This window comes from Diadema antillarum, unplaced genomic scaffold (assembly GCF_040938485.1).
Source record: "Diadema antillarum isolate AM-2024a unplaced genomic scaffold, OU_Dant_1.0 scf00000008, whole genome shotgun sequence".
NCBI lineage: Eukaryota > Metazoa > Echinodermata > Echinoidea > Diadematoida > Diadematidae > Diadema > Diadema antillarum.
This window is the reverse complement of record NW_027270897.1, coordinates 94,738-112,795: the sequence shown is the minus strand read 5'-3', so window position 1 is coordinate 112,795 and position 18,058 is coordinate 94,738. Positions and strand designations below refer to the sequence as shown.

At 39.9% G+C, this 18,058-nt stretch overlaps 1 protein-coding gene across 1 annotated transcript in view; it reads left to right on the top strand.

Moving 5' to 3' along the window:
• Positions 1–18,058, top strand: part of LOC139717620 (major vault protein-like) — a 38,104-nt gene that overhangs the window by 7,531 nt on the left and 12,515 nt on the right. The window contains exons 6-17 of the mRNA XM_071629130.1: positions 1,022–1,170; positions 4,588–4,679; positions 6,642–6,711; positions 7,390–7,551; positions 8,713–8,854; positions 10,346–10,447; positions 11,775–11,883; positions 12,685–12,745; positions 13,340–13,434; positions 14,660–14,744; positions 16,415–16,471; positions 16,978–17,074. Of these exons, the coding sequence (XP_071485231.1) occupies positions 1,022–1,170; positions 4,588–4,679; positions 6,642–6,711; positions 7,390–7,551; positions 8,713–8,854; positions 10,346–10,447; positions 11,775–11,883; positions 12,685–12,745; positions 13,340–13,434; positions 14,660–14,744; positions 16,415–16,471; positions 16,978–17,074 (1,221 nt within the window). The remainder of the gene's footprint in view (positions 1–1,021; positions 1,171–4,587; positions 4,680–6,641; positions 6,712–7,389; positions 7,552–8,712; positions 8,855–10,345; positions 10,448–11,774; positions 11,884–12,684; positions 12,746–13,339; positions 13,435–14,659; positions 14,745–16,414; positions 16,472–16,977; positions 17,075–18,058) is intronic.

The following is an 18,058-nucleotide window of genomic DNA, read 5'->3' as shown; positions in this document are numbered from 1 at the left end:
ACAACATGCAGTAATGAAAGGGGGTTCTTTATCATAGTAACTTGTATGTCTGTTGTGTTTCTTTTTACACAACAGTATTATGAGATTGGAGTGAAGACTAGGCTCTTTTTCCCTGCCTTGAAGTTGACTGCTGTGTTTTGTCAATCCGAGCGTTTCCATGTCAACTGTCTGGAGCAAAAGGATGCACTAGATGACCTAAGATACAGGAACGGAATGCAACCAACACTAAGCTTGAAATAGACATGCACTCATGCAAACTGGCAATATTGAATAACAAGGATTGAGGGATGTGGTCAATTTTGTGTTCATGATTTACAGCTTATAACTGTTATATTCCTATGTACCAATGGGAGTCAAATTTGTGCAGATGAATCATAGTTGTAGAGTGTATTATTTGTAGTTTGGATGAGAATAAGACTAACTTACATATGAGCCATACTTGATGATAGTTGATATACTTCAGAAGTTGTTCAGAAATTTAAAAATGATGAATAACACTTAAGTTATCTCAAAATGAACAAAATATATACTATTCGTTTTTTACCAATGATTTTTTCCCCCTTTCCTTGTTTAGTGTGCTGACCATTCTTGAATGTACTCACGTAGCAATAAAATGTAAAAAGATCCAGGTATTGAGCAAACCTTAGAAGAATGGTTAAACGTGATATTGCTGTATTTGAAATATTAAAAGTGTGAAGTAAAATGTCATGCGTCAAAATGTCATGAAAATGTAATGTCAGATGTACTTTTAATGGTATTTTCGTAAGTTATTATACCCCAGCATACACGAAGTGTATAAGGGGGTATATTTCAAATCTGTTCTCTGCATACTTGTAATTCTGTGTTGGAACCTCCTACACAATACAGGCAGTTTCCCTTCATGGAAGATGATGTGCTATATCATAATAGCAGTAGAAGAACACTTGTATGTTCCCAATGTTACACTTGCCCTGCAGTCTGAATATCAGTTTAAAGTTATCATATTTCGTGAAGCGCTCCTATTCTATTTTCTGTCGACCAGCAATGAGACCATTGCCAGTTGTGAAAGCGAACCAAGCTGTTCGTCTGAAGGCAGTCATGGACCACACATCGCCTGACGGAGTGAACAGGATCGCTGGGGACATGTGGCAATACAATGGACCGCTCACCTATAAACCATGTCCAGAGGCGGTAAGTTTGGGAACATTACATTGGTCATTTTCTAGCTCGCCTGAGTCAAAGCTCAAATGAGCCATTGTAATCATTCATTGTCTGGCGTCAGATGTGTGTTGTGCGTAAACTTGTTACATTTTCACCTTCTTGAAAACCCCGAGACATGTTTTCACCAAATTTGGCAGGTTGTGAAAGCGAACCAAGCTGTTCGTCTGAAGGCAGTCATGGACCACACATCGCCTCCCAAGGGAGATACAGCTGTAGGATCTCAATTTGTTCAAATAGGCACCATGCTTCCCCCCCCCCCCCCCTTCCGGATTTTCACTGTACTTGACAGTGTAGAAAGACAGTATGTTTGTACAAATGGACACAATTTCCCACATGGGGGCCCCATGGGCACAATGCCCCATGGGGAGGGGGAAGGCAAAGCCCTCAAGTTAATAAGGAATCTTAATCAGTCTTCTTCTTTAGAACCAGAAGTGATATGTTCAGTAAGTGTTGTGCGTAAGTAGATTTGTGACTGCAGTTCAGCCTAAGTCTGTTCGTGGCAGTTCCATGGGTGGGCCCTGTGAAAGGAAAGGGACCAGATTGGGACCTAATTTTTACATTATCTTCTTCTCGAAAATGCATGGTTGAATTTGTCACCAAACTTGGCAGGCGCAATTCCTAGGGTGACAATATCTGAAACAAGGCCCCCAAACTCCACATTAGAGAATCTATAAAAAGAAGAAGAGAAAAAACAAAATACTCTGAGTAAATATATTGATAAGTGAATTTGCTTTCAAGGTTATTTATGGTAGATCCAGTGTTTATTCGGTGACTGAATTGGGTGCCAGTTTCTACATTTTGATTAAAAAAAAAGAAAATGTGTAATCATATTTTCTGAATGCAGTGTACTTGGCACATATTTTTATCAGTGTAATAGAATATACAAATGGACACCATCCCCCACCCTCGAAGCCCCCCCCCCCTAAGTTTGCTATGATCTCTGGTATAATAATAAGCCTGCAGGAATACATGGAAGGTGAACTTTTGATACTTTGGTGAGTGTGAGACACTCAGGTCTCTCTCTCTCTCTCTCTGTCTCTCCTGCATAGTGGAAGTGAGACTCACTTTTCCATCATCACCGTAGAATATCGTTGTTGGCGTTGTCAACAATTAGGTTTACTCTCTACATTACTTTCCACAGCTTTAAGCTACATTTGCATGACCACCAAACTGACACCATACGTACATAATCTCAAAATGCTGGTCAGGTTTGATAATATGGGTAAAGTTGGACAAGGACAAAGGTCGCAATGATTAACAAACTTTCCCTGATAAGCACCAATATATTGTAGTGTGCTCTAAGTAATTTTCCACAGCCCTGAGTTGTAACCACAAAACTCACACTGTAGATACATCACCTAAAGATGCTGGTCGATTTCCAATGGTGGTGTGAATTCAGACAAGGTCAAAGGTCAAAAGATCAAGGAACTTGCATCGAAAAACTCTGTAATCACAAACTGTGATCAGGCAAGACATTGCTTTGTGTTTGCCTGGTTTGTAATCAAACTCATGGATCATATGCAAACTTGCCTCATACCAATCACGGGTGCTTCTTGTAAATATCAGGAGGGAGTGTTTTGTTTTCTTATTTGTTTTTCAAACTCACATAGTAAACTTGGCTGAAAAAACAATCACATGTTTTTCTGGAACATTTAACAAAGCTGCTTGCATGCCAAATGACAGGTGCCTGTTGTAGATATCATTCTGCCAGGTGGTACACACCCTAATGGCAAATCAATACTTTACATGTTATTCAACTTAAAACAAAGGAATATGCAAAATGTAGCAATTTTCTGTTCTAAATATATCTTACCTTATGACCTGAATGTACAATGTTTTTGTACATTCTTTCCAAACATCTGCAGGGACACATGCTCTTTTGAAAGATTGTTTTATTGTTTGTAAGATTGTTTAGATCCATCCCCTAAAAACAGATATTAGCCGGGTTCACACGTACACCAATTAGCGGGATACAAATCTCGAGATTTGCATCGCGATCGTCATCCCGAGTTTTTTGCACGTGTGGACAGAAAAAACCCGAAAATTAGCGGGATAAGCATCGCGATGCTAATCCCAAGAAATCTTGCGCTGGTTCGTCAATTAGCGGGATAATTGGCCGCGCGCTGGTACGTGTGAACGGTCGGGATTACAATCTCGAGTTTTTACATCCCATCATGCAATGCGCACATCACAACAGCCAGGCCTCTGCGAAGAGGTCCTTCACCTCTTTGGAGCACAACAACAACAGCGCGCGAACCACACCACTGACGCGTAAAAGACAATAGACAAAGGTAAGTGCGCGCAAGCAGTGATAGAGAAGGGCGCTGTGTGACCCAGTTTGCAGGCTTTGTTGTTGTCTCTATCGGCAATTAGCGGGATAATTCGGTACGTGTGGACGCTCGCCAAATTAGCGGGATACCGATCGCGATCGCCATCCGGCTAATTTGGTACGTGTGGACGCTCGCCTAAAAACTCGGGATGAGCATCGCGATCGTCATCCCGCTAATTTGTACGTGTGAACCCGGCGATTGATTTTGAGGTTATTTTAGTCCTTGGATGTCACGTGAGTCATGAAAGTTCTGATGGATATTGCAGTGTGGCTTCTATTGACATACAAACACACTTGACTGGATACACAGACATCCACATGCATATGATTAAGCCAAGCAGATAATATGAATCAGGTTTTCAAGGCTTGGAAATTGAAAAAAAAAAGAAAGAAATGCTTTACTTCAAGAAATAATCAGTGAGTAGAGAAAAGCTTTCATGGTGTTTGTGTTTCAGTACAAAGTTTGCCTAACTTTGCAATAACTTGTAATGTGTAGTGAAGAATCACCTTTTCTTTTTCTTTTTCAGATGCAGAATACTGTAAAACTAGAAATGTTTGCATGCATTTGAATTTCACAAATTTTGTGAGAGCTAAGATTTGCGAAATTAGAATGCACACGAAAGTCTTGTCTACGCTATATACATTGAATGCCAGTGGGAATTAGTGAAAATTTCATGCAGTGAAAAAAGTCCATCAGCTCCAATTCATGAAAAATTTCATGCTTGCGAAAATTTCTTGTTTTACAGTAGGTGAACACCATGCCCCTATGAGAGTGTTATTTACTGCTGAACCTCAAAAGCAAAGCTTTTGTTAATGTGTTACATTTTATGTATGGTTATTATTTTGGTATCATGATAAATGCCAGCATATAGGTACATAGGGGATGGTTCTGTGTTGTAAGGACTTGCTGATGATCTGATTGCTAAATTCAAACTTGGTAGAAATGAATTTTTGCCACATTATATGGAAACATCTGTTATTTTCAGTGACCAACCATCGTGTCAAGTGACTGGAATAATCTAAGAGGTATTTATATATAACTTGCATAATTTTCACAGATGATGGTGGCCATAATTGACGCTTCAGTGTTGACAAAGGGGGCAGCACTACGTCTGACGGCCCTCCGTGACCTAACAGACAAATATGGCAAGTAAGTCATGAAGAAGAATTCTTATTATTGTTTCTCATTTGTGTTCACAAGTTGGTTTTGTTTGTTGTATTTTTTTTTATTTAACCCTAACTGCAATGGGGGGGGGGGGCCTGGGAGGCCCCCCCCCCCCTCCATACTTTGGCAATTGCATTGCGACCGCTGGGAATTTCGGATTCTCGCATCATGACTTTTTCCCCTGAAGTCTTGCGCACATTTTGATACCACATTTATCCATATCGGACCTACCTAGGGGGTGTTATGGGCCAATTAGTATGCGCATGTCATTAAAACGGCTAATCGCTGCATATATTTGTGTACAGTTACATACTGTCAATAGACCATGGCTTGCATTACTTTATAGATTTTGCTCAGGAATTAGTTTTCCACTTGGTTCATGCTTCTATATTGTTCTGAAATAAATTGGGCAAAGTTTAGAAACAATGATATACATAAGGAATATAAAACAATAGAAAACATAAGAAATAAAAACAATACAAAACATAACAAAAAAGTTGTTTTTTCTCGTTTTTTTTCTCTCTCTGATTTATTTCACATTTGGGAAACATTATTCTTCATTATTACACAGTTTTCATGTAATTTTGTACTTGTTTAGGCTGGAATTATGAAAATATCCCCCAAATGCATAAAATATGCATTATGAATAATTGATTAGCTAATTATGCAAAAAAAATGCATAATTGATTGAAATAAATTACACCATCAGATTCAGCACGCGAAGATCTATCAGCATGCAAATTTTCAAGTTCATCGGACATTGCGTTTCCGAGATCAATGGGGGGCCTCCCAGGCCCCCCCCCCCCCCCCCCCCCCCCCCGGTATTTTTCACAAAATAGCCCAGTACAGTAAGGGTTAATACTAAGTTACATTCAAGCAAACGTTTGTTGGAAATGAACAGGAGCAAATATTGGCCTGGCAATCGCCACATTGACTGGACAGAGTCACAAATATCAGCGAGCTTATTGACAAAACGGGAAATATTGAACACTTAGTGCATCTTGAGTACTGGCTGTACAAATTTTATACAAAAGAATGTTTTCACATTGTGTAAATAAATTTGGCTTTCACATAGCATATCTGTGGTGATTTTGACTGACCCTGTTGTGTCTTAACCCTTTCTCAGCCATGGTTTTTGGCCTGTGTGTAGAATGCTATGGGTTTGTCTGTCCCAATTGGCACTTGAAGCACTAAATGGGTTAATCATGTGGATCTCCTGTACACTTGACCATGACTCAACTTCAGAACCAAATTCTAAACTCTATGCTCATCTGTTAGCCAGCTTTGTTTATGGTGTTTGTATTTTGGGGGGAAATGAAGTGTGGCAAATAATTCACATTTTATTTCATTTTAATATCTTAGTCATTAACAAGATATGTAAAATTGTATATTATGAATGTACAGTGTATACCATTATTTTGCTAGTGTGTGCAGTTTAGTTAGTTTGGAGCTGGTGCTGGCCTTGCAATCTTGTGGAAATGGCTGCTGAAGAATTTAAATCATGCCACCATTTCATTAAACAAATTATGCACATTACTTGGTTGGGCTTAGTTAAATTTTCCAAAGTTACTGTTGGGCGGATAATTCATACTAATATCCTGTGTAATGTGCATTATTTGTGTGAAATCACAACACCACGAGCAACAGACATTTAGCATATGGGAATTCTGCCAGTGACAGTTGATTTGGTTTGACATGAGTTAATGTAACAGCAGTGAGCCTTGTTTGCTACAGTCAAGTGATGAAAACATGACTGATGTTGATGCCTTTGCATGCAAAAACAGTATTAAACAACAGCCCCGAAGCAAACAAACAATTAAAAAAAAATAAACTAATGAAACAATCAGAGAAATGATGTTTTTGAAGTATAAATGCACACATATTGTTGAAGAAGTGAAAAAGCAAACAGCTTTATCTGAGTGTTTCTGCTTTCTGTGTTATTCTCAGGCAGAGAGTTGCAGGAGAGCAGTGGCTTGTGAAGGAACAGGGGGCATACCTGCCTGGGGTGTATGAGGAGGTAAGTGTGCAAACCTCTCTTAACATAATGTATGTTTTGTCTCATCCCTCTGTGTGTCATGGACATTTTAGTAGACAGCGTGCACAATGCTATGGGGTTTTCTGTACCAATTCGCACACAAAGAGGTAGGCTTGTTTCAAAAGTGGAAAACAACGAAACACTTGAGTGTTAAACCAACAAGAAAGAGAAAAACCCAGCCTTTGTCATGAGGTGGTAGTCCTTTGTTCACCACTTTCGCTAGTTCCTGCATCCCTGAAGCCCCATTTTAATAGAGCCATGTTAAGACTACAACGTCCAGGTAGCGTCAGGGTTACTTTTTTTTACACTGCCTGTTAAAATGGTCCCGGCAAAATGTTGTTCAGACATTGTCGCATTAACTTTTGCCAAATTCTTACCGCGATATTGCCCTGACATTACCCTGACATTACCAGGAATAAACATTTACTGCAATCCAAATTTTCTACACTCTTTAAATCTTGAAATACTCCAAAACAAATCATAATCCTAGCAAATCTTGTCAGCCAGACAAATTCTGTTTTTAGACCCTTTCGATGTCTTGCAAGCAAATTCAAAATGGTGAAAGATGCATTTTGACCCCTTCTGAGAATTACAGGTAGGTTTTATGTTTAATACGGAATATGAATAGGGCACATGGGCTTATAATATCTTGCTTCACAGGTTGATGGCATCGTGGAGCCCTACCAGCTGACCCCCTATACTGGACTGCACCTGCGGGCCCTGCAGAACTGCACCGACGCCCTGGGGAAGCAGCGGGTGGCTGGGGACGAGTGGCTGGTCACTGGCTTGGATTCAGAGGCCTACATCATGGAGATTGGAGAGGTAAGAAATGATTCCCTTCCTTCTATCACTTTTTTGTCTCTGGCCCTGAAGGGCTGTCAAGTAGTATGTCTGTACCATGAAAATTGTCTTTTTCTTTAGACTCGGATATTAGATTTTCACATCAGTAGATCAGTATTAAAATGTGAAAATCACGTGACAGTTGAAGAATTTACTTCGTTTTGGTTTTCTATTGTATACGCTTTAAACTTACTATTCATGTTTTCAGTATACTAGAGTGTGAGAATATACATGGCATTATTGTGATACCTGTCAGCTCTCCGTTCACTGCCATTCATTTTGTCACTACTGTTCTTAAGTTTGGGATCATAAAATGAATGGGATATTGTGTTGTTGTTGTTATTTTGTGTGTAGTTTTTTTAGACCACTTTTATATAGAATATTGTGATAATGTAGGACCTATGTCATAGAGGCCCCTTTTCATTTCTTCAAAACAATACACTTTCACGCTAATAACTTTCGAAAGGATGATACTACTTGCACCGTTTTGAAAGTTAGTTCAATTCAGTTCACCGGTTAGTATCAGTCATGAATAGAATGTGCTGTTGAAAGAGAGAGTGTGAAATTGCATTTAGCTTTAATCCTGTAATCCAATAATCTCTTCATTGTGGTTGCTTTAGAGTTTTATATCCTTTGTTTTGCACCATTCATCACATAGAGCACAGCTTGGTGAGAGTGAGCACTTTAATTGATCCTAAACTTCAAAGCCTCTCTTCTCAGTTAACGCTTCTCCAGAGTGTGTTAATTTCTTTCCATTATTTAGAGAAAAGTCCATTTGTATTGAGTCATACATCATTGTTAAGCTTAGAGTCAGCTGTTTCAGAATCTGCCCCTGACCAAAAATCCATGTCTGGCAACTTTTTGTTGGTTTTCAGGGGGATGTTTCATCAACGTTTGTCAGCGCTGTCAATTTCAGCAAAATCCTTGGTTTTGATTGGATGAGATGCTCTGGTTACTGACTGTTACTATGGTGATTGTCAGCGATGACCACTTTTAGCGCTGACAAATGTTGATGAAACACCCCCCTGATTGTGATATTTTATTGTTGTGCCTCATGCCCACTTCACTGATGTCTTACCCATACCCTGCCATCAAAAGATATCATCTCATCCACCTCATTCCATTCCCTTTCTCTTGGTGTAGGAGTTGATCTGTACACTCAAGCAAACTGTCCTGCAGAAGGGCCAGTACTGTGTCATCAACAACCCAGTGGATCGGCACGGCAAGCCCCAGTTTGGCAAGAAGGAACTGAGAGTTGGCAACACCAGCTTCTTTCTGCATCCTGGTACGTGCATACAGGTTTTATTCTGTGAGTGAGTCCGTCATGGGGCCTGTTTCATAAAACTTGTTATCAGTGACAACTGCCACATTTCTATGACAAATTTGCTCTCAGCCAATCAGATGCAAGGATTTCAATAGCTCAGTTGTCACAGCTATGACAACTTGTCAAAAATGACAAGTTTTATGAAACAGGCCCCTGAAATGTGAATGCTCACTTTAAACCTTGCACCACACCACACTCAAGTTTGCTAGTGCTGTAATAGAATGTGGCCCTTCAAGGTACATTGTAGCACTGTTGGTGCAGTATCTAAAGAAAGAAATGTTATTTACATACTTTCTATTAAACATATATTCTATCCTTGCATTCCTCTGTATCAGGGATACATTCTGACGTGATGAAAGCTCTCTTGATATTTGCTACCAGTGTTTGTCTGAACAAACATATGCAAAAGGATTTCAAGTATTGAAATGTAAATAGAGATGAAATGAATGATTCAGCACTAGGTCTGTTTGAGAAGGGGAAATTTAGAGGTAGGATGCATCAATTAATGGCAAATTTTGTTCTCATCTCATATGCTGACTTACTAACGATGCATTCAAATTCATGATATTCTCTCCTTACTAATAATGGGCTGGCAATGAGCAAGTTCAGTCACTTCTTACCTCAGCTCAAGAAATTGATCCATAACTTTGTTAACATTTGTGACCCTGCATCACAAGACCAACAAAATGTCACCGGACATGAATTTGTAGTTAAGGGCAGATTCAGAAAGAGTGGACTCTAAGCTTTAAAATGATGTATGACTCAAATCAAATGGACTCTCCTAACCTATCTAAATCTTGCAAAGAAAGCACACACTGTGGAAAGTGTGAACTGAGAAAAGAGGCTCCAAAGTATAGGGTCTATTCAAGCACTTTTCTTTACCAACCGTGCCAGCTGTGCAATGAATTCGGACAAGAAAACAGGATGTAAGCCACTCTAGCAACAGCAATGAAGGAATTATTAGATTAAGCTGAAAGTGACCATGCTCTATAAACACATTCTGTTCATTATTAATGCCAACTTTCAAAGCAGTAGCATTATCCCTTCAAAAGTCAGTAGAGTTGAAAGTGAAGGGTGGGCAAAGGATTTTCAAGAAATGCAAAGGGACCTCTAAGACATACCTGATCTCACCACTCTACAAAAAGGGTTGTTGAAAAACTGCTGAAAATACACTTTCCCATCCATTTTATGATCGAAAACTCAGGTACAATGTAGAAAAAGAATAGCTCTTTCAAAAAATATGACAAACCAAAGATCGACCTGGTTGACCCGTTTCACCTTTTTTGAGTCCTCACGTAAAATCAGGGGTGCGACTTATTGTTGGTTTTGTGATGCACAGTCACATTTATAAAGCAGCTAATTTTTTTGTTACTCTTGAATGTTTCATGTCTTTGCAGGAGAGTCTATTCTTTTGTTGTCAGTCTTGAATCCTTATGTTTAATGTCTTTGCAGGAGAATCCATTGAAGGAGGGATCAAGGAGCAGTACCTCTTGGGTGAGGATGAGGCTCTGGTCCTGGAGGCAGTGGAGACATTCACCGACAACTCATTGCCTGGTATGAGGAGAACACATTTGCACTTTTAAAGCAGAGCCTTCTTCTTCTCGGAGTCAATTTGATATTTTGAATATCGTGCTCTTTCAAGGACAGATTAAGTACAATGTACATAATGTAATTACCAACTTTAAGAAAGAAATATGCAGTCTGTCACAAATAGAGAGTGTGTGTGTGTGTGTTGGGGGGGGGGGGGGTAACACCCCTCTTCTGGGTGTCATGGCCCATGTGTACTTGTTACCATGGATATCAATAGATGAAAAATAACTGTGTATGGTTTAGTGTAATGCCCACAGAGTGGGCTTCATGTGGGGGTGATTCGAATGGGCCAGTAAACCACTGCTTAAACTGGAGCCCTGTTAAAACATGAATAAAGCCCAAACTTGACTCCTGACCCCTCCCCCTTCATAATTTGGGGTCACTGTACTGCAAGTATCATGGTGCTTTCAATGAATTCATGATTGTTTAAATGCAAGTGTGCTACTGGAAAGGCATAATGTAACTGTTAAGGCCGTGTCACACCACTACGCGGGCTTGTGGCGAGGAGGTAGTTTCCAGCACGTAGAAGATTTTCAGCGGGCGAACAAGAATGTTTGCAATTTTCATTCATGCCTTGTCATACCGTACGGGGGAACTTCTGTGGCTTGACTTGCGGGGAAACAAATTTACTCCCCTGAGCTCTCTGCAGTTGGTCCGCACCTGACAGTATCTAGCGCGTAGTTGCCCGGAGGTGCTCACGCAAGTCCGATTTAACCGCAGCCAAGTTTTGAGCGTGACCAAAACTTTTTCCGGGTGAGTCGCGGGAATGCCCGTAGAGGTCCACGCAGAACGCCAGTAGGAGACCCTTAGTGGCAGTACTTCCTAGGCAATTCCCACGCAGGTACTTTGCAGTCCCGTATGCAGCCAAGATAATGAAATTCTGTGGGATTTCAGCCATTCCATTAGAGGAATTCCTTCACTGAGTTGTCAGCCCCCACGCGACTGGTACAAAGGTCACACAGTATACTCGCAAGTATAACGCGTCCAGCAAGTAAGACACATGCGCTGACTCGCTCAAATCCTTTTCCGCCCTCAGGAATGTCCGGTATGCTAGAAAATCCCTACACGTAACAAGCCCGAGTAGCTTGCCCGGAAAGGTGTGACAGGGCATAAACGCGGTTGTGGGTAAAAAAAATATGCGTGCGCACCTCCGGGCGACTACTTTTGAGATACATGCTAGGTACTGTCATGTGCGAATCATCTACGGGGACCTCCAGGTAGTCAAAATTGTTCTTTGCAAGTCGCACGCAAGGCTGGTTTGACACGGCCTTTACTGTGCTGTCTAATGTAGGAGGCAAAACGCGTAAACCTGGTGACAGATGGATGATCCGTGGTCCAAAGAGCTACATCCCTCCAGTCCAAGTTAAAGAGGTTGACCAGGGCGACTATCAGGTTATCAGGTATGCCTTTCCTTCTTATGACCTATTACTCCATTACCCATTTAACATTAAACAGAGAAATGCAAATGAGAACATTTGGTTAAAAAATTGAAAGAAGTATATATTGCATGATATACTGAAAGTTTGATATCTTATCCCCAAATTCTAAAGGTGAATCATTATAATTATGCTGCTTGAAAGTGTAGGGCAATTTAAAATCACAAAATCAGGACATAAATTCTTAACATCATTATCAGGTTGTCTCTGTGTCTGGATTATACTTTGGTGTACCTTCGAACCTTGTGAGCTGTGTCTTAAAAGAATGACTACTGGTGGTGTAGGGAAGAGGTACACTATTGTATGGAGAACTTGCTATGCATTACTGCAGCAATATGCCATTCTATGAACACTCCAGTGGCAGTGTTTCAGTTATGTGTGGGCTTCTGTTGTCCTTGCGGAATACACAGTAGCATTTGTATTGTTATATTAGGCAGGTCCCCTTATTTACATACATTAAAAATACAGCCAATGTCAACATGAATTTTATCGTGCCATATGTGATGAAGTGTGGGGGGATATGATAATCATTGTAAAACTCTTCACATTGGCTATTCTAATAATTTCATTTGACAGAAGTTTTCATTTGACAGTTTGCATTTTATTCTTGACATAGCAGAATATGTTTATCATTTTTTTTAATGCCCCTTATTGATATATGTAATCTGTGTAAGATTGTTTCATTGAAATGACGGATTTATTATGCTGATCATGCAGTTATATATATCTCCATTTTCCTTGATTTTCTATATGCTTTATTAACAGGAAAGCTATTCCCCTTGGTGAGAATGAAGGAATCTATGTCCGCAATCTTCAAACTGGAGATGTGAGTGATTGAAGGCTTGATTCTATCAGAATGTTCACTTGTGTTTGCAAGTTTGCTATAGAGGTTTATAGAATGTTCTTAAGATCCATCTTGAATGAAATAATTAGCACGTGCCTTTTTGTTTTCTTGAAGAATTGCATATCTTTAAGATGTGAATGGGTCCTTATTCTCATATTCAATTTTGGTGTCATTATTGCAACCATCTTTGGTTATGGAGCTCCAGTATTTGCTTTCTTGTCAGCTTTTGTGACAAATGCGGTGATAGAAAATGACTAAAACATATAATGTACATAAGTTTGTGCTGCTGCTCATTTCTAAAATTATAATTTCTATTTGACATGATTACTGTTCTTGGCTTCACGTAACATTTGTCTGTGTCTGTATCATATGGAACCATCAGCAGGTGTGTTCTTTTTGAAGAAATTGTCAAAAAGTTAACCTTTTGTATTTGAGTGCCTGCTCAGTCTCAAGTAAACTCTTTGGGATTGCAGAATATCAAAGGGAATGGGTTCTAGAGGGTATTTTTTGTCTCATTGCCAAAATTTAAGATTTCATTATAGTTGTGCTTTTCTGTACATTTGTTCTAATCTGTAGGTGAACATGGTTCTTGGACCGAGGTCCTATCTTCTCAATGAGCACGAGATGCTGTGGGAAAAGGAATTGGACCCTCTTGTGCTTTCCATACTCAGGTAAGCCTTGCAGCATAAAACACGTGAAAGAAGGCTTTGAACTCATCATCCATGTTCACAGGACTGCCCTCTCATTCTTACTTGATAACAACAATACTGTTTATGAAACCACATTTGGATTTGATGATGATGAGGAAGATGATGATATGAATATCCCATCGCACATTATCAGATCATTGAGGTGACTCTTTGGTTCCATGACATTTGCTCCTGCGACAATTGCTCTCACGAAATATCTGTACGCTATTAAAGCCTAACATAAATTCTACCCACAAACATTACCCTAACCCTAATCCTAATCCTCACATCAAACTAAATTAAACCTGAACCCATATCACAACCTAAACCTAACCCCAAGTCCTTGGAGAAAGTAAGACCGGAACAATTTTCGCAGGAGCAAATGTCATGTCACTGGCTTTGTCAGTAGCTGGTCTGCCTTGCAGTCTGAGTTGGCTTGGATTGGAGTCCTATTGACGCAAATTCACAAAGCTAGTTTAAATCAAATCAATGGCTTAGTTAGATTAAGTCAGTGGACTAAAACGAGCCCGAAATAGGTGTACATATCACATGTGTGTGTGCGAGTGCCTTCATTATAGGATGTCTGTTGGCATGTACAATCGTGCACACGCATTTGCACTGATGAAATTTGCATAGATGTAATCCATAGACTACCCTTTTCAATTCAGGCCATAAGTCTAGCTGAGAAGTGTTGTGTGTAATCATGCTGTTCCCTCTGGTAAGAGGTAAAAACATTCTGCCCCTTGAACAGGAAATTAAATGGCGGTTCGGAGTGTGAGAGAGTCTCGACTCACACATAAAACACCCATTTAATTTCCTAGCAAACAGCAGTGTGCAAACTGAGGAAAATGGTCCGCCCCATATATTACCAACACTAGAAAACAGGTGAATAGTGCTGCCCTCTCCAGTGGTTTGCCCCATGTGACTAGCAATAGTCAGCAAACTGTGCCATATGAGAAATAGAGTGTGATCAGGGCTGGTCTTGATGTTTACATGTCAGTCATTGAAATATTTTGCAGGTGTGCTAGATCCATTTTAATACATTTTAATACTTCCCAATAGATGTATTCCAGATTTGTAAATACACCGGGATATTAGTTTTGTCTCATGGAAGGGCCTTTTTCAACCTTTACCAGCACGTTTTTGAATCAGTCATATGTCACTCAATTTGTAAAAAATCCCCCTTTTTTTTCTGCATCCTTGACAGAAATGGAGGAGGAAGTGGTGAGGGTGACATCAGGAAGCTGGCCTACTTTGAGCAGTCCATCGACCCAGAGTATGCAGGAGACAAGGTACAACATTGTAGGCAGGGGGAGCTCATTATAGTAAGGATCGAAGGGTTTGCCATGGTATCTTAAGCAATCTCTTGGTATGAGAGCACTTAAAGGAAAGCACACTCAAAGGCAGTCATGTGGTATAAAGCCATGAGTGCTGTAGTACTGTATATCAGACTCTTTAAAGCACTTCCTTTTGGAGATGTCCTTTCACAAAACTTTGAACAAGATTTCTTTTTTTGTTAGGTCGTTACTAAACTGTGTCATTCTAGTAAATCTTGTGGTTGTTTATCTTTTTTGAAAGAGCAATTATTTTACAAAATTCTTAAAGTTTAAGATCATAGCATGAATGGAATGTTGTATTTTTGCCAGTTTTTCCAGAACACCTTTTTCTTAAATAGTGTGATTTAGCATGTCCTAGCGGTCCCTTTTTATTTTTATAAACCCTTAACCTGGTGAGGACGAGTTTAGAGTATACTTGGGCAAGTGTCTATGGGAAATGATGAAGCAAAATCAGCCCATCCTCAAGGGGTTAAAACTTCCTTCACTTTCAACTCTAATAACTTTTGAAAGAATGATGCTACTGCATTTCAAGTTGGTATCAGTCATGAATAGAGCGTGTAAAATTGCAACTTAACCTGATAATCCTGTCATTGTGGTGCTTTGGAGTGTTATATCCTGTTTTTTTGTCCCGTTCATTGCACAAAGCTCTGTTGGCTGAGATTAAACACTTGAATAGACCCTAAGCTTCAAGCCTCCTTTCTCAATGAACACTTTTCTAGAGGGTGTACATTGTACATTCTTTCCATTAAATAGATAGGTATCAAACAATGGAACGTCCATTTGTATTGAGTCACATGCCATTTAAAAGCTCAGAGGCTGCCCTTTATGTGCCCTCAACTAGAAATCCCTGTCTAGCGACTTTTAGGTGGTTTTGAGATGCAGGGTCACATTCATAACCCCAATCACTTGAATCCACCCTGAATTTATATTGCACTCACTCCACTCCTTGGTAGATGTTCAAGCCAGGCTGCCACTGTCTTGGACAAATTGCTAGATCCAGCAACGACATTGTCCAGTTTTTCTACTGGGTGTCCATTCATAAACCTGGGTAGTAGAAAGGCTGAACAATATTGTTCAGTTTTGTTTTTTTCTGGATGTCCATTCATAAAGCAGGGTCAGGAGGAGCATTTGTGTATACATTGTCTTGTTTAAGGATGCAAAGTTGCTAATAAAGTGCAAGTGCTAAAGTTTGTTTGTTTGTTGTTGTTGTTTTTTTTTTTTGGCTTGCAGAGGGGTATCAACTTGAAATTCCATTCAAGAACAGGATTATAATGCTCCTCTGTGGCACCTCATGGAATAGTTTGTGACACCTACGTTTGTAAATAATGCTATTCTTGGTGAAATAGGCAACCCGATATGGGAGAAAATTCACCAAGTTATATTATGCAAACTGCAAGTATCAATGTGTTAACACTATGTTAAATGTATTAATACTATAAAGGGGAATTATGAACTGCAAGAACTATTCCTGGCATATGTCAAGCTTTTACAAGCTTTCCATTTGCAAGCCAATAGCAACACTTATTATGCACATTTCTTACGTCTGATTTGCGTAGCTGCTTTTTTTTTTCTCTCTCTCTTATCTTAGTCTCTGATGATGATGCAATGTTTGATTCCTTTTGCAGCCCCGGGACAAGACCAAAGTGGTGAGATACAGATGTCCCCACAACACAGCAGTGCAGGTGAGATGACAATCTACTACTCCGTCTGTAATGTTGTCTGTATTCAGGGGACACTCATGATGTTTGTGCATTCCATTGACACTGCAACAAAAAAACTCGCAAAGTCATTGGCACTGCAGACATATCGCAAGTTTTGGCCACCATAAATGTGCTGTGATTTGCAATTTCAGGTGGCTTTTTGCGCAATTGCTCTGCCATTTAACAGAAATGGTGCAATTTTTCTGTGGGGTGATTTTTCACTAGCAGTGTGAATGTCCCTGTGGCAGACCAAATACAATATGTGTACATGAATTTCTCCACATCCACAAAGCTAATAATTTGCTGTGGAGGAATATTTTTCACTTCACTTTGATGTCAGAGTCACAGACATAGGAAACAAAGAAAGAAAGAAAAAAGAAACAAACAAACACCAAACCCAGAAATACAAGGAAACAAGATAATTGTTACACAATGGCCAACATACAATGCAAAGTGTTTGTTTTGTTTTTTACTTCTAATGTGGACAGGTGTACAAGTATCAAGAGAAGACGGCCCGTGTGGTCTTTGGTCCTGACATGGTCATTCTTGGCCCACATGAAGACTTCAATGTCCTCAGTCTCAGCGGTGAGTCAATTTGATTTGAATTCTTTGGTGTGAAACGACCGCAAATGGTATTGGTGCATGTGAGCGCACCCTGCACTGTAAAACTGGAAATTTTTGTGTGCATGAAACTTTTGCAGATTTTTCGAGGAGCCAAGATTTATGAAAGTAAAATGCACACAAAAGGTTTCGTCTACACAATGCATTGAATGCTAACGACAATTCGTGAAAGTGTCATGCTGTGAAAATGGCTGTCAGCTCCAGTTAGTACAAATTTCATGCCGTGATTGTTTCTTGTTTTACAATAAGTGTGTACTCACTGAAATGAGGATGATAGCAAGAAACTGTGAGGAAATTCAATTTAACATGGTAGCAATTTCCCATAGAAAGCAGGTGAAGTTTCATTTTTTTTTTTTTTTTTTTGCCTCCGTCAAAAATGAGCATTAGAACTTGTGTGAACTGTCACCATGAAAACCTGATAAAGCAGTTAGAAATCTCTGTTTGGTTGTACTATTTTCACAATACGGCCGTAATCTGGCAGAACTCCCTAAGTCGATTTTGGTCGATTTTCAGGTTTTGAGTGTTTTGTGTGTTTTTTCTCATGTTCTTTCAAGTGGGCCAAAAAATAAGTTGTGAATCGGTACAGAAAGTTATTTTTAGAAAGTAATTTTGGCAAAATTCCTGAGGAGAGAGGGCGATTAATCTGGCAGAACTGCGTAAGTCGAGATTCGAAATGAATTTTCCGATGTTAATCAGGCAGAACTGCGTAAGTCGACTTACGACAACGCTTGGACCAAGGTGTTCCTGCATCCCGCACGGACATGGTATATCTTAACACGCGCGTGCGCGACCTTGGTAGTGACGAACGCGCTGCGCGTTCAGGCTAGCAGTGCCTAGCTACCTAGCTAGACACGTCGTACGGCTACGTGTATTGTACACGACGACAGTCGCGCTAAAGCAATAGCCCTCGTTACTCTTGGGGGAAATTGCCACTTTCTTTCCCTTCAT